The 25,939-nt window shown below is 37.2% G+C and overlaps 3 protein-coding genes across 3 annotated transcripts; all 3 read right to left on the bottom strand.

Moving 5' to 3' along the window:
• Nucleotides 1–33: 33 nt before the first annotated feature.
• On the bottom strand, nt 34–3,617 carry LOC125469676 (glutathione hydrolase 3-like). Its single transcript, XM_048567334.1, has 7 exons — nt 3,344–3,617; nt 2,356–2,696; nt 1,458–1,976; nt 1,113–1,348; nt 762–1,026; nt 543–680; nt 34–456 (listed from the first exon to the last, which is right to left on the bottom strand). The coding sequence occupies exons 1-7, from the start codon at nt 3,459–3,461 to the stop codon at nt 184–186; spliced, it is 1,890 nt and encodes a 629-aa protein (XP_048423291.1). The 5' UTR covers nt 3,462–3,617; the 3' UTR covers nt 34–183.
• Nucleotides 3,618–5,810: 2,193 nt separating this feature from the next.
• Nucleotides 5,811–14,024, bottom strand: LOC125469660. Its single transcript, XM_048567291.1, is given in 23 exon segments — nt 5,811–6,197; nt 6,292–6,377; nt 6,489–6,731; nt 6,854–7,037; nt 7,114–7,403; nt 7,504–7,692; nt 7,812–8,046; nt 8,214–8,341; nt 8,473–8,744; nt 8,931–9,039; nt 9,392–9,485; nt 9,741–10,071; nt 10,225–10,434; nt 10,573–10,690; nt 10,806–10,905; nt 10,981–11,036; nt 11,398–11,523; nt 11,617–11,745; nt 11,929–12,048; nt 12,176–12,204; nt 12,207–12,383; nt 12,552–12,667; nt 12,824–14,024. Coding segments are annotated over 23 exon segments (4,311 nt in total). The 5' UTR covers nt 13,645–14,024; the 3' UTR covers nt 5,811–6,049.
• Nucleotides 14,025–15,168: 1,144 nt separating this feature from the next.
• LOC125469731 (inositol oxygenase 4-like) lies at nt 15,169–17,533 on the bottom strand. The gene is made up of 10 exons (XM_048567457.1): nt 17,403–17,533; nt 17,053–17,242; nt 16,659–16,945; nt 16,377–16,436; nt 16,234–16,286; nt 16,025–16,147; nt 15,858–15,927; nt 15,694–15,772; nt 15,486–15,567; nt 15,169–15,399 (listed from the first exon to the last, which is right to left on the bottom strand). The coding sequence occupies exons 1-10, from the start codon at nt 17,431–17,433 to the stop codon at nt 15,373–15,375; spliced, it is 1,002 nt and encodes a 333-aa protein (XP_048423414.1). The 5' UTR covers nt 17,434–17,533; the 3' UTR covers nt 15,169–15,372.
• Nucleotides 17,534–25,939: the final 8,406 nt, after the last annotated feature.

The following is a 25,939-nucleotide window of genomic DNA, read 5'->3' as shown; positions in this document are numbered from 1 at the left end:
AATTCATTCAAAAACACAAAGGCAAGTAGAACATTGTGGAAATTTGTAACATTTGATCTTGTTGATGTCTGAGGAAGCACAACCTAAGCTACACATGATGTCTTTCTATGTACTAACAAATCTGCACAGCAAGACTAAATATCCCACAAGGCACTCTCCTTCCTAATCTACAGAAACTTGCAATCATACAGCTGCAGGCTTCCCGTCCTTTCTCGGGTCACTTACAGCAGTGAGCCTACCGTGAAATATTTGTTCATTAGAATTCTTTCCGCCTTTCCGGCCTATGTTTGCAGGATTTTGAAGGGTTTGAACAATGAGCTGAGTGATGGCTCCCCCTGCCTGAGCCTGCAACTGATGACCCCGCTGTTGCAAGAACAGCTTTCTTTCGTCTGAAAGCTCGATGTGATCGCCATCTATGACAGTCATGTTCTCGTAGCAAACTATGTTCGGTATCAGCTGCACGGAATTAAAAGAATAAATTAAACAAACGTAAAGAGTTCATAATATCTATCATGGCTATGATCTGAATCAAGAAAACAAACCCTGTGGTAGATCCTTGGACTTTGAACTGCATCTAACGGGTCCATCCCTAACACGAAATGATTAAGGAAAACCTGTGTTACTGCTGGAATTATGTTCATTCCGCCACTGCCGCCAAGAACCCCGGCCAACTGATTGTCCTGCAAATGCCGAAAAAATTCCCTGTTATTGGCTACTATTATCTTAAGGACACATAGTATGCAATGCAGTAGTTTCTGTACCTTTGTGATAATAAGCGGAGTCATGGAAGATAAAGGCCTCTTGTTCGGTTCGATAAAATTTGCCGGAGCAGGAGGGAGATGGTCGGGGGATATATCCGTTGGGGTTGAAAAGTCACCCATCTCGTTGTTGAGCAGAATTCCGGTAGAAGGAGAAAGCACTCCAGCTCCAAATGGGTAATTTACGGTGCTAGTAACCGAAACTGCGTTTCTGTCTGCATCTACTATGCAGAAATGACTTGTTCCATGATCTCTGAGCTGACTCCACCTGAATCATTGTGAGCTGAAAGAACTTTAGAGTAATGACTTAGAAGAAAAGCTCTAATTTGAACCAGAAAAGTCGAAACATCATGCCTGTGCAGATAGTACTCAGGAGGGAAAGTCGTGCTGTCAAATATCTTCTGCCGAATTTTCTCTGCGAATGATGGGGAAAGCATAGCAGAGGCGTATTTAGTTGTATCTACGAACGCAGGGTCGCCCAAGTTCATTCGGATTGCAAACATGTGTTTCAACGCTTCAATCAAGCGGTGTAGACCAAGATCTCCTTTTGCAGCATCTGAAGTTCCATAGCTGTTGAAAATGTTCAGAACCTGTGTTTCAAAATGCATTGTCATCGTCATCCCATTAGGATCGAAAACTCTTGCTTTCATAAGCTATCGAGTTTGATGAAGAACAAAATGGTAAAGAGAAATAACCCACCAAAGAGAGCCCCAATGTTCCACTCGAAGGAGGAGGCATTCCAAAAATAGTGTAGCCCAACACATTCGCAGCCACTGCATCCACAACATTCACCTTGTAATTCCTCAGATCCTCCATTGTCAAGATCCCACCAGCCTCTTTCACATCCTTGACTAATTTCTCGCCAAGAGTGCCGTTATAGAATGCTTGCGGCCCAAGTTCTGCCACCGCCTCTAAGCTCCGGCCAAGTTCCACATTGTAGCATGTATCGCCTTCCTTTAACATCTTCCCATTTGGTGCAAACACTTGCCTTAAGCCGGGATCACTTAAAATGTCATCTCTTAATGACCTTAGATATCGTCCAAGATAAGGAGCAACCACATATCCATCTCTAGCTAGTTTTATTGCAGGTTGAAATAAAGTCCTCCAAGCGATACGCCCATGTTGCAACCAAGCTTCATGGAGACCGGCTATCTCACCCGGAACTCCCATTGACAGTGCACCTTCAGTCTTGGCTTTCGGATTGCTCTCATACATGTTCTGTTTGTTCACAATAACAATTTACACACAAAATGCAGAACAAAATTACTGCGAATATTTACCTAAGAGATTAGATTGGATCCATTGGCAGGGTACCCTGAGAAAACCTCGCTTCTACTCAGTTTTCTTAAACTTTGACCCCCATCCTATGACATAGTTAATTGTTTTAAGGTGTAGAATCATCATTTCTCAGAAATTAGGTTTCTAATCGCTTAGGTTAACAAAAACTTGAAGCTCTAAAGGATCAACCATGTCAATAAATGGGATCAAAGTCGAAGAAAATTAGAAGCGGGGTTTTCTCAGCGCGTCCGATCTTCCTGCACAAACAATCTCTCCAGTGCAAACTAGCATTTCAACCGAAAAGATAGGATTTCAAGACCTGTGAGGCAGCTAATGGGGCAGTTTCCCTCATATCAAAAGCTTGGGTTTGGGAGGTTGCTGAAGATCTCACAAGCATGAAAGCTCCACCTCCTATCCCACTTGCCATGGAATTAACAACACCAAGGCACAATGCAGTTGCCACTGCTGCATCAACAGCATGCCCTCCTTGCCTGAGCGTTGATGCTCCGATTTCGGAACACCTTGCATCATCTGCAGCAACAACTCCATTTTCTGACTCAACTATGTCAGATTCGTTGCCTCCAAATTTCCCATCATTGTGTTTGTTTGATCCTTCAAGTAACCAGCCATTTGTGTCCCCGCCAAATATAAGGCCTACAACTAGAAAATTAAACGAAAAATAGAAAAATGGTCAATTATTAAACCATTTATCTTTACAAAGTATGGCCAATAATTATGTTTCTACTTTGCACAAACAAGTATTCTATAAAAAAGGTAGATTCCCACTTCCCAAAAAATGTGATATAATATGTTAAATTTGGGGATGATGAACAAAAATTTCGTAAGTCGTTTTTTTTTTACTAACAAATTATAGTTTAACGTGCATGTAAAAACTTATTTGTTTTGTAATTTTCTTGAGTTATGTTTGCGTATTCATTTACTGTGATTCCGTTGTGAGGAAGAATTGTTCTTACCCTCACATGGCAAAATTTCTGGAGAAAGTGAACGGATGGTGGAAATTACTTTATGAGAATGAAATTTAAATTATGAAAATTTTTGGTCTCCTCCATAGCTGCAAACTTAAGCACCAACACTTGGCTTGTATAAAGTCAAACTTATGGAAAAAAAAAAATTGGTTCCTTAAATAAAAATGTTTGAAAGTCTGTACAACGAGAAAAGCCAGACACAGAGATCGTACACACACACACATGTATATATATATAGATTTATATATTTACATATATGTACATATACACCAGAGAAGATCAAAACTATAAAATGATCGGAGAGAGAGAGAGAGAACTGACAAATGATGATGGCTAGAAACGTAAACAGGAGAAGCCAGAGAGGACTGGTAGTCTTTTTGCTCTTATTGGCCAAACCATGACTGCCAAGGAGTGGAGCTTCCGAGCTCTGCTGCCCCATTATTCCTGTCAGGCCTCAGACTCACCGAGAGAGACAGAGGAAGAGAGAAGGTTGGGTGCTTTGACAGAGAATGGCAGTAATGCTTGTCGCTGGTGTGGCCCTTTCACCCGATACCTTTTTAGTCTATTTTTTTGTGAATTAGTGAGGCGTGACAAATGCACACTTGCAACAATAATATCGTATTTGTCACGTTTATATGGAGAGGACGATGGTTTGGTTTTCATTATTTTAATTAGAACATGACTTTTACGGTTTTATCTCTAGTTTTTATATTGACTACCGTAAAGGAGAATGAAAGTATAAAATATGAAAGAAGAATTCTAATCTTTAGATTAAATAAAATAAAATAGAACGAGAGTAATGTAGAAAAAGAAAAATGATGTGTGAAAATCGCATCTCTATTAATTAATGAAACCATTTTTGTCAATTTAAAAAGGGTAAAAAGACTACTTAATCTTCTATCACAAAAAAAAAAATTAATGGGCAACAATATAATTCCACATGTCCAAATTTTACTGTTTTTTATTGAAATCTCAGCTACAGGTAATGTTAAAATATCTCAAATATTAAAAAAAAAAAAAAAACCTCCCGCTCTTCGCTGTCTCTCTCTCCCCTCTCATTCTCATTTTCTAAAAAAATGTGTTCATACGCATAAAGTATACAGACAAATGCTAATGATTATTAATCTAGTTATGTTTTGCGACCCAATACAGAGTTTTGAATATTATTGGCTTTTTATTCTTAGGATTAGTCATCCTCCATTAACCATATACAGGGTTTAGATTCCGGCTGTCAGACCAAGAAACGAAATAGAAGGTTTAGAATTAGATTCCGTATGTACTTGGTTAACTTCCACCAATTAACTGCTGCCGCATCGTACCAAAGAATAAAAATCTTGTTCCTTGATACTGTGATAATTGTGGTGTGCGTTCTGGACTAAATTATACAACGATTCAGCTTTTAATTAAGTGTTAAACTCGACATTTAAAGTTGAGTTTAAAATTTTCAATCATAAATGAAAGAGAATATTATTAAAGGAAAACTAATAAAAAAATGTTTGAAAACTTTGAGTTTTAACGATAAGGACAAAATAAATGCTAAAGTAAATAGTATTAGGATTAACTTTTTAGTGTAAAAATGTAATTTTTCGTTAAAGTGAACAGTACTGGATCTTTTCGTTAAAGTTCCTTATATTATTAAACCGCAATTTGAAATAGCAAAAATGAAGAAATTTTTCATTGTGACCAGAACACTGGTGGTAAGTGATGGGAAATTTTATTTTTGAAATTATTAACTTTTTAACACACATATCTCACCATTTGTATAGTGACACGTGGTGTACCACCCCGTGTACCACCCTATCATTTTTATTGAAAGCAACCGATATCAATATCGATATCCAATATATCCATCAATATTTTCATAAATTTACATATCAATATTTTTACAGACCAACAGGATCCCTCTTCGAATCCTCTTTATGAGGATCCTGAAAATCCGTAAATCATGTCTGTTCATCGTACATCGAGCGGTCAATTTTTGTTAGATACTATTTATGTTTAATTTTAAATAAATTAATTAAAAGTAATTTATAATCGTACAATGTACGATAAATAAATACGATTAATGAATCTTCAGAATCCTCACAAAAAGAATCATACAAGATTCAAATTCTTTTACATATACCAATATTTTAAATATTGCCCAAACCCCACCCCAACCCCCACCCACCAGCTCCCTCCAAATAAGTTTGGACTTTGGAAGAATAATGCGTTGGCTTGGGATTAAGATTCTCTCCTCTCATCTTTTCATCCCCTTCCCTCATTTCCTCATATTTTCTATTTTGTCTTTCCCTTTTCATGAAAAATTAATATAAGATGTTAACGTAGTTTAACCGTTACCGTCAAATAGAAGAGGAAAAAAGAAGAAAGCAAATCCTACTCCGTTGGCTTGCCTAAAAAATAAAGTATGAAGTGGGGCCATGTTAAGTCCCTTCAAATTGAATAAGGATCCTCTATCCGAATATATAATGAACGAACATAATTTGAGTATCCCCAGAATCCTCACACGGGGAATCCAAAGAGGATCCTCATTCATAAGATCACAATTGTAAATTCCAATGTCCGTGCGTTCTCAAAATTTGACCTTGTGTTCCTTTGAAAAGTTCCGTTTCCTCTCACAAAACACCATTAGCATATACATCAAGCCATTTTAACACGATCGTTTCGTAATCAAACATGTCATGAATTCGGACTTTCGAGGATCGATAACGACGGTTTTTATCATAATGTCAGCCAAATATATGACCATAGCGAGCAAAACCGATTTGCATACACCGGCACAAGCAAATGGACGAAAGGCATGGAGTCTGTTGAAATATTTGGCAACTGCTATGATGCTATCCATGATGTCTCGAAACATATGTACGAGAACTTTTCTTTTTTCTTTTCTTTTTCCATAAGACAGGCCACAATCTAAAAAATGACCTCGATCGAAAAAGAAAAATCTATATACGGTTCATATTTACCAAAAAAATTAAACCAAAAATTAAAAATAAATAAAACTTGAACTTTGTCAATGAACCTCTTTCATGACTGCCAGAAAACGTCGGGGTCATTGCTGTACAATGAGTGATCCTGGATTTCCTGGTTCGCCACATGGCAGTCGATGAGCCGCGACTGCACGAGTTTACACAGTGCTAGGCCACAGGGAAGCACCCACCATTCACTTTCATCCCTGAATTGATGCGAGAACTTTCATTAGTGAGGACTGAAGTTGCTGCAATCAGGGATATAAACAGTTTGCTGCCATGACGGGTTGAAAAACTTACATGCTAAAATTCCAGGACTGAAAGTTGGAGTGCTTTTTCCTCGAGTGGGCCGCATAATGAATCAATCCACACGTAAACGCAACACCCTGTAACAACCGAAAAATGTCAGGAATCACGCCGTTGAAAATGTGCATCGCTTGCTTTTACCCTATGTCATTGTTTTGAATACGAAAGCCACTGGATTCAAGGCAACTTACGACATTGATCAAGGATGTGATGTTCCATAAAGCATATATACGCGTAAGACCTGCTGCCCGTTTAGGTCCACGACTAAACAAAGCACTGATTCCAGCCGGGAAGGGAAACAGTAGACCGAGAGGAAGAATAAATAAGACTAAGAAAAAGTTCAACAGTGAAATAGAATATAGCTGCAGCAAACTGAGCAAGACTATGCTAAAATCTCCCAAGAGTAGAATAGAGATGAACAAACCGACAAGATCCTGCGAGAACGGAAGAAAGTAGGGAGGGAAAAATTAGAAAACGTCTAAGAACAACTGGAAATCAGAATGAGGAATGACAAAGGACCAAGTCAGTACAATATAAATGTAGGCCTGTTCAATACCTGATGGCCAACCGGTTTGCCATTATAAACTATGAAAGAATACGGATAAAATATAGCTATCTTCTCTTTAAATGTCCTTACGCTCTTGCTGTGTAAAATGCCTCCAGAAAATCTTTTCTGTGACATCCAATGGTCGATGAGTCTCAAATGCTCAAATGGGTTTTCCCAATGAGTTCTTGGCGTACTGCAAATAGGGTGGAAGAAACATGAGCCATATGATACGTAACTTGCTAGAAAGATAATCAGGAGCTGAATGTTACCGTGACAGATAATCCCGCAGCAACAATGCATCTTGAGCCTCCAGTGTTGGTGGCACACTTTCGTTGTCGATAGCATATATCAAAAGTCCAAACTGGCTATACCCAGACGCTGTTGGCTGAAACCAGGCAAGATCAACATGTACGCCATATGGCCTAAGAGTAGGGTTAGCATGCGTTTCAAGCCAGCTGATAACATGACCAAAAGTTAACCTTAAGTGACCACGCCGAACCAATCGCAGTTGAGCATTTAGACCAGCTACAAGCCGATACCAGATGGTAGGTGGAATACTCTGAAAGCAGATCAAATATAACGATCACAACTTTGCTTTATAAAAATATCAATAGGAAACAACTTCACATTGAACACAACCCTAAAGGTAGGTAGATAACCTGACTCATGAGGCTAGTGAGAATGTTATCACTGCAAAGATGGAAAGGCGTCATGTAACTTCCATCTCCTCCAAAAATTAATGACAATGGAAATCGCTGATGAAGACGGGGAGGAAGACCAGCTCTTTTCTCATCTCCACCAAGGTAAAAGTCCACGTATGCAAGCATTAAATCAGAAGTTGCAGCTACCTGCGTCCCAAAACAGTAAATGATGCTAAAACTGTTAATGCATCTGTTAACAAAATGTCTCCAATTAGGTACACTTCAAAAGATGTTGGGAAGAGAATTTATGACTTCTTTAGATATACCTTGAGTCCTTCATACAGTGCACGTGAACGACAAGAACGCAAACACGAATGATCATATTCTGATCTAACATATTCACGAAGTTGTTGTAACTTCTTTTTCCTTCGACTCTGTAACCATGACCAGGCAAGTGGATAGGCAAACACGCAAAGAATGCTGTAGACTGATCCTTCCCACCACTGATAAGCAGCTAAACCATTTATCTCGTCCACAAATCTATTGAATGCAGCCTCATACCTGACATGTCATGAAATACTTTAAAACACTTACAGAAGTTTACGTAACTTGAATTAATATGAAACAATGAGTTAAATTATCAAGCTCAAAGCATGACTTGTGGCCATTATTTTTCAGTGGGCATCCGACCACCAAAGTCATAATACATAAAGCGAAAGAGAGCTTACACAATCTCTGTGACTTGTTCTGAAGGGGAATGAGGTAGATGCCAAGGTTCACTGAATGTATTTGGCCCCATGAAAAACATCCTATGCACATGACTCTGAGATTCCTCGTTTCTATTTGTTTCCAAAACCTACACGAAAACAGGATTGTCACATCTAACATGATATGTCACACATTACAGGGTACTGTAATGTGGTTTTCAAATAACCATTATTCCAGTTATAAAACTGAAGTAGCCAAAGTTAAGATTGGTAGGTGAACCTCATTCAACGATTCCAGGAAAGGGAAGGAATTATCTAAACGAGAGCCCTGTCGAGCAGGTAGAGGAGTCGGTAATTCGTCTCCAGTAACATACTTCATCCGTGCAACACTAAGCACAAGAGCTAACAGGATGAGGATGCTTAACAGAATAAAACCAAACCACCATGGTCCGCCAAAAGTGTAAACCAACTCTTCAAATGCTGTATAACACTTAGGCATGTGATATCTGTCAGAAATGCACTTATGCGGACATGGAGTTTCGGTGACACCACCTGACCAAATTGAATGAAGTTACAGAGATGATTTACCCAAAGAAAACATAATCAAGGCAAACCATGTAACACCACTCTCAACAAAAAAGATCCAATCGATCACAAATTCCAGTTCTTTAAATAAGCTCACAAGAAAACCATAGCAAAACTCTTGCCCAAAGTAGCCAGAGTAGAATTTAGGGATACCTCGAACCGTGACATATATGGCACGATGTGGAAGCTCCAAAGATGGGCAAGCATGACAAAGGGCTCTATCAGAGCCACTCACATTCTTAAAGGTGCCAACAGGGCATTCCTGCAGTACAATTTGGTCAAATAGTGAACTTAAAAATGATATTTTCCCCGCCAAAAAAAAAAAAAAACATAAACATAAACATGAAAACCAAGAGAAACTAAGCAAACTCATTGAAAGCATGTTCATTACTATAATCACAGAGGTAAATATGTATATGAATATAATATGACCAAGATCTTGCTAACATAACTAGCCAACAAACTTTCCAATTAAACAATGTAAAACGGGCATCAACTAGAATTTTAAAAATAAGTCTACAACAACAAAACTTAACTTATACAACATGTTTCTTAATGCGATGCTTGATTTAATAGTAAGTCAAAATGTCATCAAATACAAATAGCGAAGCTACCTCACAAAAGATACCATAAAGCCCTCTGGGACAGGCCTTTCCAGTAACAGTCCCATTTTGTCCAGCCTGACCACGACCTCTACCGAAGCCTCCCCTGCACCAAGGAGACGAAAAGAGGGTTAAAACTTGAGTGATATCTCAACACCAGAAACAACTTGTTATACAAAGAAACTATGTTATATTGAAAACAATGTTTATATTAAAGAAACTTACTAGAAGTGGCACAGGTTCTAGTACACCTATCATTAAGTGAGCAAATGATGGTAGTACTCAAAGAATTTTACTTCAACAACGTACAATGCATATATGTCAAAATTGTGAAAAGCAGTATCTATTTCCGGATACTAACCCAGTAATGATGCTTCCATTCGCACTTGCTGTGGGTAGATATGCATCCCCAACTGGTATATCTGACCAGTGAAAGTGAATCCTTCCACCACCTCCTCCGCCACCACCACTAGGACTACCATGTCCACCAACAGTTGAGATTGTAGAAGAATTACCAAGTGCCAATGTTTGAACAAACAATAGAATAGTTCCACCAGAACCACCCCCAGGACCTATATTTGTAAAGACCCTATCATTTTTCTCCAAATATTTTTCTCCAAAGGATTCTCCGTCGGATCTAAGTGAACCATCAAGAGACAAACTTGACAATGAGCGCTCCAATGAACCCATTACTGTTTAGGGATGGAAAAAACACATGTTACTGTTCAAAAAAGGATATATGACCCAATAGCTATCGATCACAAAAAGAAAATCATCCATTGATCTGCTGATATCTTCTAAAACTTTCTCCACATTCTTTATTATATTTGTTTTATATTTCTTACCAATGATACCACCACCTGCAGTTGCACCAGCTAGGCTATCATTTCCACTACCACTACCAAGTTCACACGGCAAATCAGCATCTCCATAGGAAACACCACCATCAATAAAATTTCCATCGTAATACCCATCCCCACCTTTGCCACCATGCCCACCACCGCCACCAAGCCCATTTGTGAAAAACTTTCCTCTACCAATCCCACCAGGGCAGCCTGTGTATAAAATAGAAATCCCTATAATCTTAGAAGGCATGGTTTAGGTAATACTTTATCGCTTCAAATCCAAGAAAACATCCAGGTTACATGTTGAGTCAAAACTGTTAAAAAGAAACTGAGAGTCCAAATGCATACCTAGGCCAGATGCACTAATTACCCCAGAAGAGTGGACCTCTACAGCTCTAACCCAGTGAAAATGTATAACAGATCCAGTTATACTGCCTTGAATAATAACATCTTCAACTCGACAGATCTGAAGCAGGAAGCCAACCATTTATCAGCAACACAAGGTGGACTCTGTTCAGCCTTCTTAAAAATTTAAATAAATTGCCAAAGAACTTAGTTCCCAATCTGGATCAATGGGAGACCTGAAGAGTGAAGGTCAATGTAGAGTTCATGTTACAATCTTCGGGTGGATGAAGTAATTCCATGGGGCAGTTTGGAAGTTCACAGTTGAGTTTGGGTTTCCTGCCAGTCCCAAAATGAGAATCACTTCCAAAGGAAAAAAATGACATCATTGAGAACTATGAATTTAAAACTTACGTCAAATTACCACCACCACTTTCCAGAGGCCCTTGCAGTGAAGATCCAGGTCCAATCTTCAGTAGTAAAAGAAGAAGATTCAGCATGTACATGCCACAAGATACAAATAGTGCACAATCATATGGTACACTTCAAAATTCACACATGAAACAAAATCAGACTGGATGGATGAGAATACGTTCACATATTTGTAAGTGGATTTGCTGATACTGTGAAAAAGCAAATCAACAAATCAATATAATTTTCCAAATTTAAGTAACAGAAAACTGTGCCAACATAATTGTCCCTCAGATGCCAACAATTCTAGGTATGTGATATTTTGGTGGATACTTTAAAACCTCTGCACCAACAATTCATAAAACCTGGTATTAACGAAATGATGAATACTTAAAAATACACACCAAATCTGCAACTTACCTTGACACTGAAAAATAGAGACAGAATCAGGTGTTGTGCTTCAATCAGATCTCCTGGCCCAGACAAATTCAAGAAACCTTGTCCGTGAACTCCCAAATTCGCATTAGAATGTATCACAGATGCCCCCTGACAATCAAATACGGAAGCATGATTTGACAGTGTAAATCAAGGTTCCATCTGTTTCCTAGGTGTACAATCAAGGTTCTAGTTTCAACATACCCTGAGAACCACTACATTGCTTGCCTCAAGCAAGGATGTTGCCACAATTGCATCAGCAAGACCATCTATAAGCATTTTAGAATTCCACATCAAGTGCATTTTGACAGACATTCGAAGAGCCCCAAATATCTGAGTTTATCAGGAAAAGACAGCAGACATTCAAGTTTTAAAATATTTCAAGATATGAGGTGTGCGTGTGTATCTGTTTTTGCACTTTCTATTTCCGCTTCCACAGCCAATTTATTTATGCCTGATTGTCAAACATTTATGAAAGGAAAGAAGGAAAGGAAAAAGGATAAGTCTTACGATTACCTTGATAACAGAATCACTCATCAGAAGCTCTTCTGCCATTAACTCAAATTCTGATGAAGCAAAATGTGCAAGACCAAAACTCAAAACTGCACCACATGATAAACGAATTTGACCTCGAACCTGCACAATACATTACAATTTCAGCATAATATGACTTCAAATAGAATATTTGTATTTTTTATTAATACTAAGACAAGAAAAGCCCTTCATCGCAAAGCAATAGAAGTTAGTTTAGTTCTTCAATGACCTGAACACGGCTCCAATACAAAGGAACCAAAGCTTGGCATGATTTTGGATATCAACATTTGTCCAAAGTGGCTGTTTGGGAAACTCTAACAGAAGCGTGTCAGTCTGTGTGGACAAGTTATGATTATTGACTATAAGTCTCCGAGGTACAGCATCATAATATGTCCCTGCAGCACCTGCATTTTCCAGACAGCCTAAACTCCTTCCCCCTGCCAGAAGAAGCAGAACATCAACATACCGGTTGTAATGTACAAAAACAAAGTAGTTCCAATGGTTCTCTCAATAAGTTCTTCCTCTACATATACCAAAGAGAAACTTAATCAAGTTATTTGCTTTGATGTACAAATTATATTACAAAATGATAACTTTTTACTTACCATGAGCAAAGATATCTGTATTATCACGCCTGCTGAAAACTTTGATGGAAACTCTTCCACCTCCTCCTCCAGCAAATCCATTACCCCCCACTGCACTTATCCTGCCACTTCCAGTCCTGCTCTTCAAGGAAAATAATTGTAGTTACGCAATGAAAGAGGTACGTAACAACCAATCAAACAAACTATTAGCCTCCATGATTGAGCATATTAATAGACATAATCGTTATTGGGTCATTGTTTCAAATTAAACACACAACAGGTAAAGTACATACATTCTACGAGCTTTGACAAATATGCTGCCCCCTGACCCTCCACCACCCTTAATCCCACCATCACCGCCATCAGCCAAAACACTCCCACTAAGTTCAATTGAACTTCTTGCCTCCAACCAAATCCTCCCACCTCCTTCCCCACCATACTTCTCATCCTTACTAGTTGTTCCACCCTTACTCCCATAACTCACCGGCTCATTTAACGATGACCATGCATACGGATCCCCACCCCAAACATCGTCCGGGAGCTTCGTATTATCAATCACACAACTAGCACCTCTCCCGCCATGCCCTCCACCAGAACCCTGAACACCGTCCGGGGTGCCACTAGTCTGCGCAGGGGGTGCACCCGCCAATGCCGTAACATTTACCACTGAGCCAGTTAAAAAGCTCGCATTCGAAGCATTAACCGTAACTAACCCGGCAATAATCATTGAATTTCTACCTAAACTGAATTCCCCACTAATGTTAACCACAATTTCGCAACCCAAAAATGGGCAGCTCAAATTAACACCGGAAAGTATAAATAAGCTCCCATTTCCTTCTATATACACATTATCTTCAAGAATCAAACTGGAATTCAGCTCACAAATGGTGTCCAGCGACCCAATTCCATTGAGACCCCCCTGACACGAGAGCGGGGGAGGGTGGGGCGGCGGCGGAACCGGCGGCGGAGAAGGAGGCGAATAGTCCCCGTGAATTTCGAACGCGACAATTGAAAATTCATCGTCGGAATCAGCGCAGAGGCTAGGGTTTATGGCGAAGCTGATGAAGAGGTTGAGGATGAAAAGGTGGAGAAGAAGGGGGGCGCTTTGAGCCATCCTGAAGAGGCCAAACTCATCACAGAGATGAAAACCCTAGCTGGAAACCGATTGCTGAGTCGAATTCTGAGTGTTGGGGATTCGGGGTTTGTGAGAATTGGACTTAGTGGTGAGATTTTTGGATCAAAGACCAGAGCTTGGACGAGAAATTGTGGGGTAAATTAGGTAAATACGTGAAAGCTTGAACCTTTTGAGAAATTTGGATTGGGTCGAAAATGGTAAGAAATCTGAGAAAATTTATGGCGTCTGTGGTGGTTTCGCTTTGACAGGGAAGAAGACGAAGAGCTGATGCCCGGTGGAAGGAGAACAGACAGAACGGAACAGAACAGAACAGAACAGAACAGAACATAACGGAACAGAACAGAACAGACGAACGTGTGCACGGCACGTGCAACCTTCTTTGTTTAATTTAAGGGGTTAATTTTTTTTTTTTTTTTTTTTTTTTCCAGTTTCTGATAAGAAATGCACGCAGAATCTATAATGACCGGTGTATCATACGTATTATTTTTATAAATAGCTAGTTTTTTTTAAATTTAATTAAAACAATTTAAGTTAGCAAATATTTGTGTATTATTTAATTTTTATATGCTAATGGAATTAATTAGTTTTGCATCACATGGTGGAGATATTTTTCAATTTGCCTGAACTACGGTGATGTTATTACACAAGTGGAGGAATTTTTTTTTAAGTGTCATTTCACTTGTATGTGCTACACTGAAAATCGCTTTTATCTGATAAGAGTTATTAGATTTGATATAATAGGTCAAATGCATATAATAAGGTCACACTTCTTTTGTTTCATGCAATATATTTTCTGTTATCATAAGCTATTATCTTGTAACGATATTATATTTTGCAATATATTCAAATGACAACTAAGTCATTCTCCGTGTTAGGTTCATCAAAAAAACTTTTAACCGTTTTTTGGTTGAGAAGGAAATTTTTTAAATGATGAATAGTAAGAATAGTTACTTTTATATTCTAATTTTTTTATGTTTGGCTTTCGGACGAGAAGGGAATCAAATTCGAGACCTCTTCTGACGTTGCAGGGTTATGATTATATTATAATACTAGTGGATCGGTCACTTTGAATATGGGATTTGAATAATAAGAACGCACGGCTTTGGCTCTTTGATCTTTTTCTTCATTACTTAACTAATCACAGCTTGATTAACAAAATTCCAAACAGTGATTTGTCCTGGTGGGGACTAATTCTCAAGAAATCTGTTGGGGTGGAGAAATATCATGCAACAGCAATATATGCGCCTCTTTTTTATCACTCATCAACTTAGTACGAGTGATGAGTGAGAAAGAGATAGAATACCCTCGGGGGTACCATGCAGTTGAAGAAATGAGACATGAGCGCTGACCATTTTTCTGAAATGTGCTATGGATGGATGTAAATTAACTTTGGGCATAGATAGTAGCGGATTCAGAATTTTTTCGAGCAAACCTATAAAGGTTGAGAAAGAAGAATAATTGGAAGCATTTGGAATAATTACTGAAATGAAAGATATGCTGAAATTCGTTTTTCTTTATTTATGTTTGAATTTGGTGCAGCAGCACAACAAGAATACATTTGTTAAATGTTCCAAACATGAAATACAACTCAACAGCCTCTTTTCTTAACCAAACACTATGTACATCACTGGACAGATGAAGTCTTGAAGCAGAACAGAAAGGTGCAATTCTCCTTAATATATCAATTGTGTCGAAAACCTGAACGGATCACCATCTGAGCTTTGCTGGGAAATACTGCAAAAAAGAATTCACATCCAAATCAGAATATGAGTTGGTGAATGATCGAAAAATTTGGAATGTGCTCGGTGAACAGTACTCACCTTCTCAATGAGGGACAAATAATATGGCTTAACTTTTTCGACATCAACTCGAACTTTGCTCTTGCTGTAGAGGTCATATTTGCTGCAAATGATAACAAAAAAGGCACAAATAAGGTCAGTTTGGTCCATGCAATTTGGCAATCACAAGATATATATATATATATATATGTATGTATTATGTATATGTTGAATTAGAAATGGAGCTTACTTGAATACTTGAAGCCACTTTAGATTCTCTTCGTCCTCTTTGTTCATAAGGTGTGTATATGCCTCTGCACTATGTAAAGCTGCAACATAATAAATTGGAAGCTTAATATTTGTCACAATGGATGGAGTAATTTCAAGTCCGGGGGAATTTGGTGATGTACTTACGATAAAATGAGTGATACCGGATGATGAACAATCCTGCCTGAGGCAAAGTTGTTCCGTTTTCCTTGGCCACCTGCAGATTGATTTGAACATACAGGTTAACAAAATCAGGGTTTAATGATAGAAATGTCCAAAATTGTTCATTTGAAGCGATTTAGCGAAAGACGTACCAAGTACATGTAGTCATCATGACCCCATGAGATCATGACATTGTCTAGTCCACATCCTTTTGAGTAAATCCCATTTTTGGTGTTGTAGGAAGGATTGTTGCAATCTGGATTTTCCTTGAAATACTGCAAGGGCAAGAATTTTTATGTAACTTTATTGATTTAAGATGTTTACTTAGTGCAACTAATTAATCTTTGAGAGTAAATTATACCTTGTGGTGAACAATGGATTCATCGAAAGCGCACCCGAGAGGATGTGTGTCTCCTGCAGCATAACATTTGGGTTATTTTTCATTAAATAGCTCAAAAATGGAAAAGGTGTATCACATATCAATAGGCAAAACATAATGCTCACCAACGACAGCCCATTGAGGAAGCTGTCCAAAGCTAGGAAGAAGAAGCACTTTTCCGAGATCTGAAACCAATACAAGCTGAAGTCAAATGCAAGAAGAAGCACTTTATCAAATCCTAGAAGAATATGGTAAACTCTAATGAAAAAAGTCAGAAGCAGTTGTGGAATTCTATTTCTATCTATAAACAATTATATAGGAGTCCATCTACAGTGCGGTTAACTGCACTTTTAAAAATGTGTAATTAGATTTAAAATCAGAATAAAGAATTTCAATTGCGAATATACCATGAATAAGAGCAGTCAAGTGCAACCAATCTTCATTGGGATAGTCTTTTCTAATGGCTTCAGCAGTTTGCAGCAAGTGCTCAATTTGTGGTTCATCCAAGTCCGGATCACTGTCATCCACAACATCATTGAGCAGCTCACAACATTCCCATATGCTCATTTCGACTCGATTCAACTTGCTGTACTCCTCCCTCATCCTCTTCACGAAATCATGCGTTTGATTAATGTGGTTCAACCGGTAGAATTCCTCCACAGATTTCTGCCTTTCGCTTTCTGCATTATAATCCCTGCATTGCATAATTTGCATTTGTGCATAAACATATGTCAGACTTCGATATTTCATAAGAACCACATGAAAAATGTGACAAAAAATTAAGAAAATAATATTACAGACCTGAACGACTGGCCAAATGAATTGATTTCAAGTGCAATGAAAGCCTCATTAGATCCTGTAATTTCTTGTGCCACAATTCCATCATTTTTTGAGATCTCTTTGGGCACCACAAACCCACCATCCAATACCAAATCATTCATTTCTCCATTGTTCTCTGAAGAAATAATCTTCTTTTCCTCCACTTGTAACCCTAATCAGCAAATTAAGATCATAATTAATTAACTAATCATAAACAAGGAACAAAGGGAAAGGGTTTGTAGCTCGCTTGGTTCAGAACATTCGCCCAAGCATCCGAAGTTCTGTGTTCGATCGAAGAAAAAACAGATCAAAGCAAAGGGTAGAGGGTTTACCAATCTCAGGCTGCTCAATGAGGATAGTCATCTTTGCCTCCGCAAAATCGAGCAATTAAAATATGGCTCGATCGAGGCAAACAAGAATCCAAAAGCAGAGAAGAAAGCAAATTGGTTGTGTGGTACGATACGTTGCAAAAGTGGTTTCTTATAGTTTAACCTAAAAATGTCCTTGCATGAAATCTGGAAGCAAGGGAGTCCTCAACTGAAAAAACGACCTGTTGAAATTCCTATTTTATCCAACTAAATTTAAAAAATACTGTGCTTGCATGAAAATTTAGGAAGCGTGGGAGTCCTCAACTGAAATTATAATCCCACTAGTCCGAAAGAAACGTTCAAATTTCCATTGTATCTTTGCCCACATTTAGAAAAATAAAATGATTGGATTTTAAGTTAAATAAGACTCAGAGTCGGCTATTACGTGGATATCATTATCTAGAGTTCTTGCTTGGATCTACTGACTTGAATCTAGTCATGGCCAAGTAATGCACGTTGGAATTTTTGGATCGCTAGGCCCGTTTCATTCTAATAACACCAATACTGTTTTCAACTTTACCACATGCCCAATCCGTCAGGTAGGATTGTATTAGTTAGAGGGTGGTAATACTATTTAAACCTCTTGGTTTCTTTTCACCCCACCGATATGGGACTTTAACACGCCCCATCACGTGTAACCTCATTTAGTGGTTCACACGTGGAGATCCACATCGGTAATTGAAACTCAGAGGTCGTCTCACGTTGGGCCCACTTGTTTTCAATTGGAACTCAACGGTCGTCTTTATATTAAGAGCTCAGACTTGTTTCCTTCCTGGTGGTGACAAGCTCGTTGGCTTGCACGAGCCCGCAACCATGGGCTCTGATAACATGTTGGAATTTTTGGATCATCAGGTCATCCCACTCTAACGACACCGATACTGTTTTCAACTTTATCACCTAACCAATCCGTCAGGTGTGAAATTTTACCATAAAAAGTTTCGGTATTAGTTAGAGTGGGGTAATACCATTTAAACCCCTTGGTTTCTTTTCACCCCACCGATGTGAGACTTTAACAATGCATGCAAACTGTTATTATTAATTCGGTTCTTAACAGTCAGAAGAAAATTTTGGATCGCTATTTGAAATTGTATCAATTTCTTCGCATTGTATCTTGAATTTCTAATTCGGTTTTGAACTATCTTGAAATTTCACCGGCTATCGTCGAATGTGTTACATTTTTTGTTAAATTTATCATGTCGTGACGCACATAGTACGCTTATAAGGGACATTTGATCAATCATGATTAATTAATATGCAAAAAACATGTCTAACTTATGGAAAGGGGGTTTTGATTTTTATCAGTAAGTGGAGTCCTCTATCAAATTATTTTTATTACGAGGGGTAAAATTGATAACTTAAATTTTTTTCAATTAATAAATTCCCTTTTGTATCTTAAAATAATAGTCACTGTTGAGGATTAAATTAAGGGTCTCATACGTGCATAACGTCCACATAACAGAAACTCTAACACATTTGACTGCCGAAGGCGAATCGTTGAGTGGAGGTGAAAACCAAACTAAAAATTCGTGGTGAATTAATGTGGAACAATTCCAAAAGTTCATCAGACATTGCTAAACAATAGTAAAAGCTTAGGTTTTGATCCTTCTTATATATTTTTCATTTAAATATTGACTAACATGGCAGTGGTAATCAGAATCCACGGCCAGGACTGAATATTGGACGCCGACAACAACAGTAATCTTGCTGAGAACATCTACCTGCAACTTGTCTTCTTGTTGTCATGCAGATGCTATATATTCTTTATAATACACAGCTCGGCTATATATATATTCTTAGAGGATTCGCGGTAGATAATTATCCTGGCATAGATTAATACCATTGCCGGCTATGATTTACATTTAATTATAGTCAATATTCTCTTATCAAACTGCATGACGCGACATATGAATGATCATCTTATAAGATTGTAAACGTCATTGCTTCATGGTTGATACTTGTTAGAATATACAATAAGTTAGTCTTCTACACCAATCTCTTATTAATTAAGAATATTTATCTGATATTGCAATTCTAACAAGAGGACATTATCAGTAAAAATATATGATGTTTTAAAAAGATCATACATAATCTTGTTAAGAATATTTATCTAGCACTGTAATTCTAACTAGAGAAAATTATTCGTAAAAATATATGATGTTTTAAAATAATAACATTATTTGTAACTGCAACACTGTCACGGATTATAATTATCGACCCGCTCATGTTATACGATATCTCGACGAGAGAGATTCATATACTTCATACAAGTTTTCATGAACCCACTCCTTTCGCATGATCTTCCCATTTCGATGATTCACCATTTCGTCAAGCTCAAGCTGACAAAAGCACTAGTTATAGAACATTTCATGAATATATATTAGGGTGATATTATTCACACATCTTTTTATACTTTTCACACGTTCTCTATTAAATTTTTTTAACTTCATCAATTCACGTTCAAAAATTGATAAAAAAAATAACTGTGTGGAAGTTAAAAGGAAGTGTGTAAATAGCATCACCACACACACACACCCGTTGATAAAAGTCATGAAAACAAAATACATCTTTAAAAAAAAAAAAAATGAATTTTTCAGTAAAAGACCAAAGGAAAACTGGTCTAAATATAAACGAAAAATAAAATGTTGGAGGTGTCAAAAATTTAGTGAAAAATCTACTGATAAACGAAAAACTAGTATAATTCTTTCTTTCGTGGACCATAACTTAGCCTAACGTTACAACTCTTGTAAAAACCGTTTGATCCTTGATGTTGCATTCATTTACATTAGTGGAGATATGATATGCAGAGCAAGCCTATGGGTTACATTCATTATCTTGAGATCACTCATATCATACTTGTTTGCATGTAACTATCTGAAGTCCAAGTGTTGTACTAATCATTGGCTAATCATATAACCAAAGAAAAGGCATATGACGCTAATTATATAAACACAAAAAAACTTTAATCAAAATTATAATTAATACGACTAATCGCATTAATTTCAGCCATATACCATAAGAATGTTTTTGTAAGGTGTTGTTAACCTTTGAATGGGTCTCATCATCTTCCTCTCATGCTAATTCGTAGTTGAAACTGTGGCACCCAGTTTGGGATGCGAATGTTCTACCAAAAGTAAAGGTGTGCATTTGGAGACTCTGCAACAACTTCGAGCCTACCAGAGCTATTCTAGCTAGGCGTCATATCGACACACTGACGAATGTTGTGTGATGTGTAACTCCCATGGTGAAACGGTTATACATTTATTGAAAGAGTGTCCATACGCTAAGGGTGCATGACTTGCATCACACTTGGGTATTCTTTCGAGGGATGCTCACCCAAACTCTTTCTTAATATGGATCGGAGAGATTGCTGATTTGATCCCTGCAGACAAATTTGATTCTTTCCTAATGATTTGTTGGCCATGAACAACTATGGGAAGAAAAACACGATTCACCTAATACTTGTGTGGCCAGGGCAGTACTCCGGTGGCATGAGTATGATAACACTAAGGCCAATGCATTCTCGGGAACCAGAGCCCGACATGAAGGGATTCCCAAATGGTCAGCACCGCCTAGTGGAAGACTTAAGATGAATGTTGATGGATCGTGGAATGGGGAGAAAAAATTGTTGTCAGAGAGGGCTTGGTTTGGGCAGTAAACGGGGTTTTCTAAACTTCCATTATGAAAGCGATTCGATTCAGATTGTGGAATCGTCAAGAGATCATTCTACTAACTTATCCAATATTGGGCAAATAGTAGAGGATATAAAGGTGTTACTCCTTACAATCACTGAGGCTACTATTACCCATACTCGCTGCCAAGCTAGTGTTATTGCCCATGGGCTTGCACGTTTTGGTTTGTCCTTGAGTCAAGTTTGTGATTGGTGCGACTCTCCTCCAAGTTTAATCGTACATTTACTTGTCGAGGAAAGTTTGTCGCCTTGAATGGCTCTTTGTAATGGATCTTTTGTAATGGTTTCACTCAAGGAATATACTATAGTTTCCTTCAAAAAAAAAAAAAAAAAGAGAATCCTTACAATGTTTATCTATTTTTTTGAGCTGCAGTTTCAATTCAATCTTTCAGGAATCTATATGGAAAGTCTTAACCACTTTAATCTTGAGTCTTTTCTATGTTTGCTTGAGGACAAGCAAAGACCAAGGCGGATGTAGTCAAGCTATGATTTTATAGGATTTTAATAGACTTTAAAATCAAGGTGTATTCAATTAGGACTTTAAAAGAGGATTTTACAAGACTTTGAAATCATGGTGTAGTCAAAATAGGATTTTAAAGGATTTTAAAAATATAGTAGTCAATTAAAATTTTAAAAATGTCCACACATGTTAGGTGTAGTGAAAATGCTAAGGATTTGCTAGGATTTAGTTCGGATATTTGATTGAACAGTTATTCCTTACAGTTTACACATTTTTTATTTGGATTCTTGTGATTGTTTTTACTGAATTCAGTTCTATTTTACTTAGTTTTGTGTTCTTCTTAGGTATGAGAAGTAAAGATAAAGAAACAAGAAAAATGAGAGATTTGGTGATTAAAACGAGTTTTGCGTCCTCGAAGCAGAAACTGTCCTGTGCAGACCAGCCAACTTGACGGAATAAACTGTACTTTCTAAAAAGGAACTAGCTGTTGAGCTTATATCATTGGAAAGATATGGAAGTTAGCTTTCAGTGGAATATTACGGATCATGCTTTTGAGTTTTCTAGGTGATGTTATGAAGATTTTCGTACAAAACATCAATCAGCCAAGTCTATACAGAAATCGCAATGTTGGGTTTTTTAGGTCATATTCAATTGAAGCCCAAAGCCCAAAAGAGGACGTACAGTCAAAAGGGTTTGAAGTAATTTAACTTCGAAATTTACTTGCCGCATCATCAGCTGTGCAGTGAGGAAAGGATTGCAAAGACCTAATTAGAAGAGGATTTTGACCACAACCAAAAAAGAGGTGAAACAGCAGCCATTGTTATATCCTCTTGCATCGTTCATAAGTTTTTCATGTTTTCTATACTTTTCGTATTCTATGAATAACTAAGCTCTTTTTTAGGGCTAGGATGATGGCCTAGCATGAATATTTATGCTTTTTAATGATTATTTTATGGATATTTTGTTTGATTCAAGTTCTTTGACTTGTCACCTTAAGGCTTTACATATAGTAATTTGAAGACGGATTTGAGGGATAATTGCAATATAATTTGAATTAGCTTCTTGTGAATAAGGGTTGTGAATTACTTGTAACAAGATTTATGGTTGCATGATTATCTCTTTCTCTTAGACCTAATAAGTTCTACATGTTAAATTTATGCCCTAATTGGATAGATTGCATTTTAGGATATACGAGCTCTGCCCTAATCAAGAGAATCATATACTTTAGGAAAACCATGGTCTCTAGTGCCTTAATTGGACTTAGATACGAGAATTGTTATCTAAAGTTCCATTGAATGCATTTTAACCTAGAACTAGATTGCTTGTTGTTGATTGCAAATCCCTAGACCTTTATCCCTTGCCTTTACACCCAACGTCTATTCTCTTTAATCTTAGATTTAATCTTCTATTCTCTTTTTATTTGCGTATAAAATCATCACAACAAATTATTCACAACTTTAATTGAATCGTTAATTAAGATCGAGCTAGCTCGTTGTTTGTGTTTACATTTTCATGTTTTTATGTCTTTAATATAATTAGATTTGGTTTTGTTTATCAAATTGAAGATTGAATTAGGATCCTCGTGGGTATGATACATGGACTTGCTAAATGCTATACTGCAACTATCTTGTGCATTTACAGGTTTACACTAGGTTACTATTCATCGAGGATAAAAAGTCGAACAGTGATCCGACAAGCTACTATTCATCTACAGTGCTGCCATTGCAAAATCGTTACGTATGCAAAATCAACAGTAAAAGCCAATTTTTAGACAAAGCCTCTGTTCACGCGTGCTCCAACAGTCACTCCTACAATAGTTCAAGCCTCAATTCAAACAAGCCTCAATTCGCTTGCTCCAACAGTCGCTCTTACAATAATTCAAGCCTCAAGCTTAATCTATCAATACAAGGCTCCAAAACCTCAGTCATCCAACTTTTCAATTTCAAGTTTTATATTCTCAAGTTTTCTAAGACTTCAAGTATAACTTTTGCATCAGAGAAATTAGTACAATTACAATCATGCATTTCAGTTTATTTTTGGCAAGACTTCAGTAAAATCTTTTAGTCAAGGTTTCTGTAAGTTCATTTTGGTTAAATAAAGATTGGTGTTAATTTATTGTATTACTTTGCGTTAGTAATCTTAGATGATACCAAGTTACCAACAGTTGGGCAATAACAAACTGGCATCGAGTTAAAAGATATCGGGTAATAACAATGAAGAACAAAATTTGCAAAGTTACTTGAAATTGTTATCAAGATGCCAATATATTTATTGATACCAACTGATAACAATGAGAAAGAAATGCAGCAGTTGGGCAATAACACATTAATGCAAATTAATAACAACGATCCCTCAACCTTCACAGGGTGGTCCAATATATTGTTAGAGGCGAATTATAAATCTGTATTGGTGATCAGGAAGAGGCAGAAATGCATTTGTTCATGTTATTTGATCCTCTTCAATTCATTCAATCCAACAAAAATTTGACAAAGATGTGTGAAAGGTAAAAATAAGTATGTAGATAACACCATCCAGATGAATGAGATAGGCATTTTAATCTTAGTTTACTGGACTAATCATTGTAATGGAATACAAAGCTTGAAATGACAAAATAGACTTAACCCCACTCCACTAATCACCAAAAACAAAACTAGTACTCCAATACATAATCTTATGCTGAGCTCCAGTAATTTTGAACCGAAAAGTAACTTCTGCACACTCGTTTTTACTCATTACCCGTCACTCTTTTATTCTTTCAATTCATTATTTATTTATTTATTCAATGCAGTAGCTGAAAAATTAAATAAATGAAAAAAAAAAAAAAAAAACTGTGCACGAATTTGAAAATGGATGCATAAATTATTGAGAATTGTCATTTGGGGTGTGGAATTGAGGATATATTTGAAAGCGGCCAGCTTTACCCAGTAGACCGCCCAAAATTTGGCGGCTCAAATCATTATTCTGTTGAACCGGATAAAAAAATATCGAGAAAACTAAAACGAGAGTGGCCCATACCAACCAGTTTTCTTTTGATTTACAGACCAACCAAATAAATTGGGTTGCTTTCCACAACCCAGGAAAATAAATACATGCTGCATGACACGAAGACTTCTACACATTCGGGTTGTTTTTTTCCTACTGGCAGCATGTAAAGATTCGAATTAGGACATCTTACAATAGTGGGATGAAAAACACCGCTGGACTAAGAATTAGTTAGTCAACGTTTCTATGTACACAACTACTGAAAGTGGTACAATGAAAATGCGATAAAATCCCAAGTCAGGTATATTTTTTAGTCTTGGCAGGGAGTTGACAATACATGTAATTCTCTGGTTGAAAGTTTTGGAAAAACGTATGCTATTTAATTGTATTTAGGGGTGGGCTAAAGCTTTCGGAGCCCATTGGGATTTACTCCTATCCTTCGAGGTGTGGGATACCTCATGGCTCATGCTTTGACCAAAAAAAAACATTTCTACATAAACCTAGGAATGGATGCACATTGGGAAATATACATGTGAAGGTTTTTCGATGGCTCTTCAAATGTTTGGTACAGGCACTTTTGTACTTATCAAGTGTTAAATGTAATACATACTAGTCATATCTCAACAGATAGCGTCGACAATAATCGACAAATTCTCTTAATATCACTAATCAGATTGCTTCGGCATATGTCAACTTCTGTTGACATGTCCGCAAAATGATTTTGCCAACTACAACAAGCCACGAAGTGTGTGACAAAATGTCTCAATGAATAAACTGAAAAAGAAATTTGCACGCTTCGCACTATGTTTCTATCTAAAAAACTTGAATTTTTAACATTGGGATTCCGATAATTTAAATAATGAGTCGGCCACTGCATATACCAAATTTGTTTGAATTTTTGGACAACATTATTTATGTATACTATTGTTTTTGGTAACATCATTATTTCAGTTTACTTAATTTGTACATCTCCTTATATTATAAGACAGTCCCCTGTTTGGAATGTAACTGTGGTTTACCATCTCAAATTTGTGGACCCAAAAGTACATATTTGTTTTCTGGGAATTTTGGTTAGTCAAAAGCTAAACATGAAAATCTAGTTTAGGTGAGATTGTTATCCACTTTTCAGGCCTAATCTTTAGAAAGAAGCCAACTTTAAAACATGCATGATTTGTTTAATCTTGATTCCTAAATCAAGTTATGTACTCTAAACTCCATCCACAAAATAATAATAAATAACTAATAAATTAATTTGCAATTGGTAATCTTATCCACGGGTCTAATCTCAACGTTGTGTGCTGCTGCTGTTATTTTCAAATTTTTAATCTCCCAACTTAAATAAGTAAGGGATTGTCCTGTTAATTAGATACT

This window comes from the organism of the source record quoted next, unplaced genomic scaffold, assembly GCF_019419815.1.
Source record: "Pyrus x bretschneideri cultivar Hongxiangsu unplaced genomic scaffold, Pyrus_bretschneideri_v1 Contig44, whole genome shotgun sequence".
Lineage (NCBI taxonomy): Eukaryota > Viridiplantae > Streptophyta > Magnoliopsida > Rosales > Rosaceae > Pyrus > Pyrus x bretschneideri.
Note: the sequence above shows the minus strand (reverse complement) of the source record. Positions and strands in the feature narration are given on the sequence as shown.

Bases quoted from the DNA above. Each gene is read 5' to 3' on its own strand.
- LOC125469731 (XM_048567457.1), bottom strand. From the start codon at position 17,433: ATGACTATCCTCATTGAGCAGCCTGAGATTG. The intron at 15,928-16,024 runs GTACGTCTTTCG...ATCAATCTGCAG, and splicing joins ATGATGACTACATGTACTTG to GTGGCCAAGGAAAACGGAAC. The intron at 15,568-15,693 runs GTAAGCTCCATT...TATCATTTGCAG, and splicing joins AAGTGGCTTCAAGTATTCAA to CAAATATGACCTCTACAGCA.
- LOC125469676 (XM_048567334.1), bottom strand. From the start codon at position 3,461: ATGGGGCAGCAGAGCTCGGAAGCTCCACTCCTTGGCAGTCATGGTTTG. The intron at 1,977-2,355 runs GTCTTGAAATCC...GTGAACAAACAG, and splicing joins CCCCATTAGCTGCCTCACAG to AACATGTATGAGAGCAATCC. The intron at 457-542 runs GTTTGTTTTCTT...AATTCCGTGCAG, and splicing joins GTCCAAGGATCTACCACAGG to CTGATACCGAACATAGTTTG.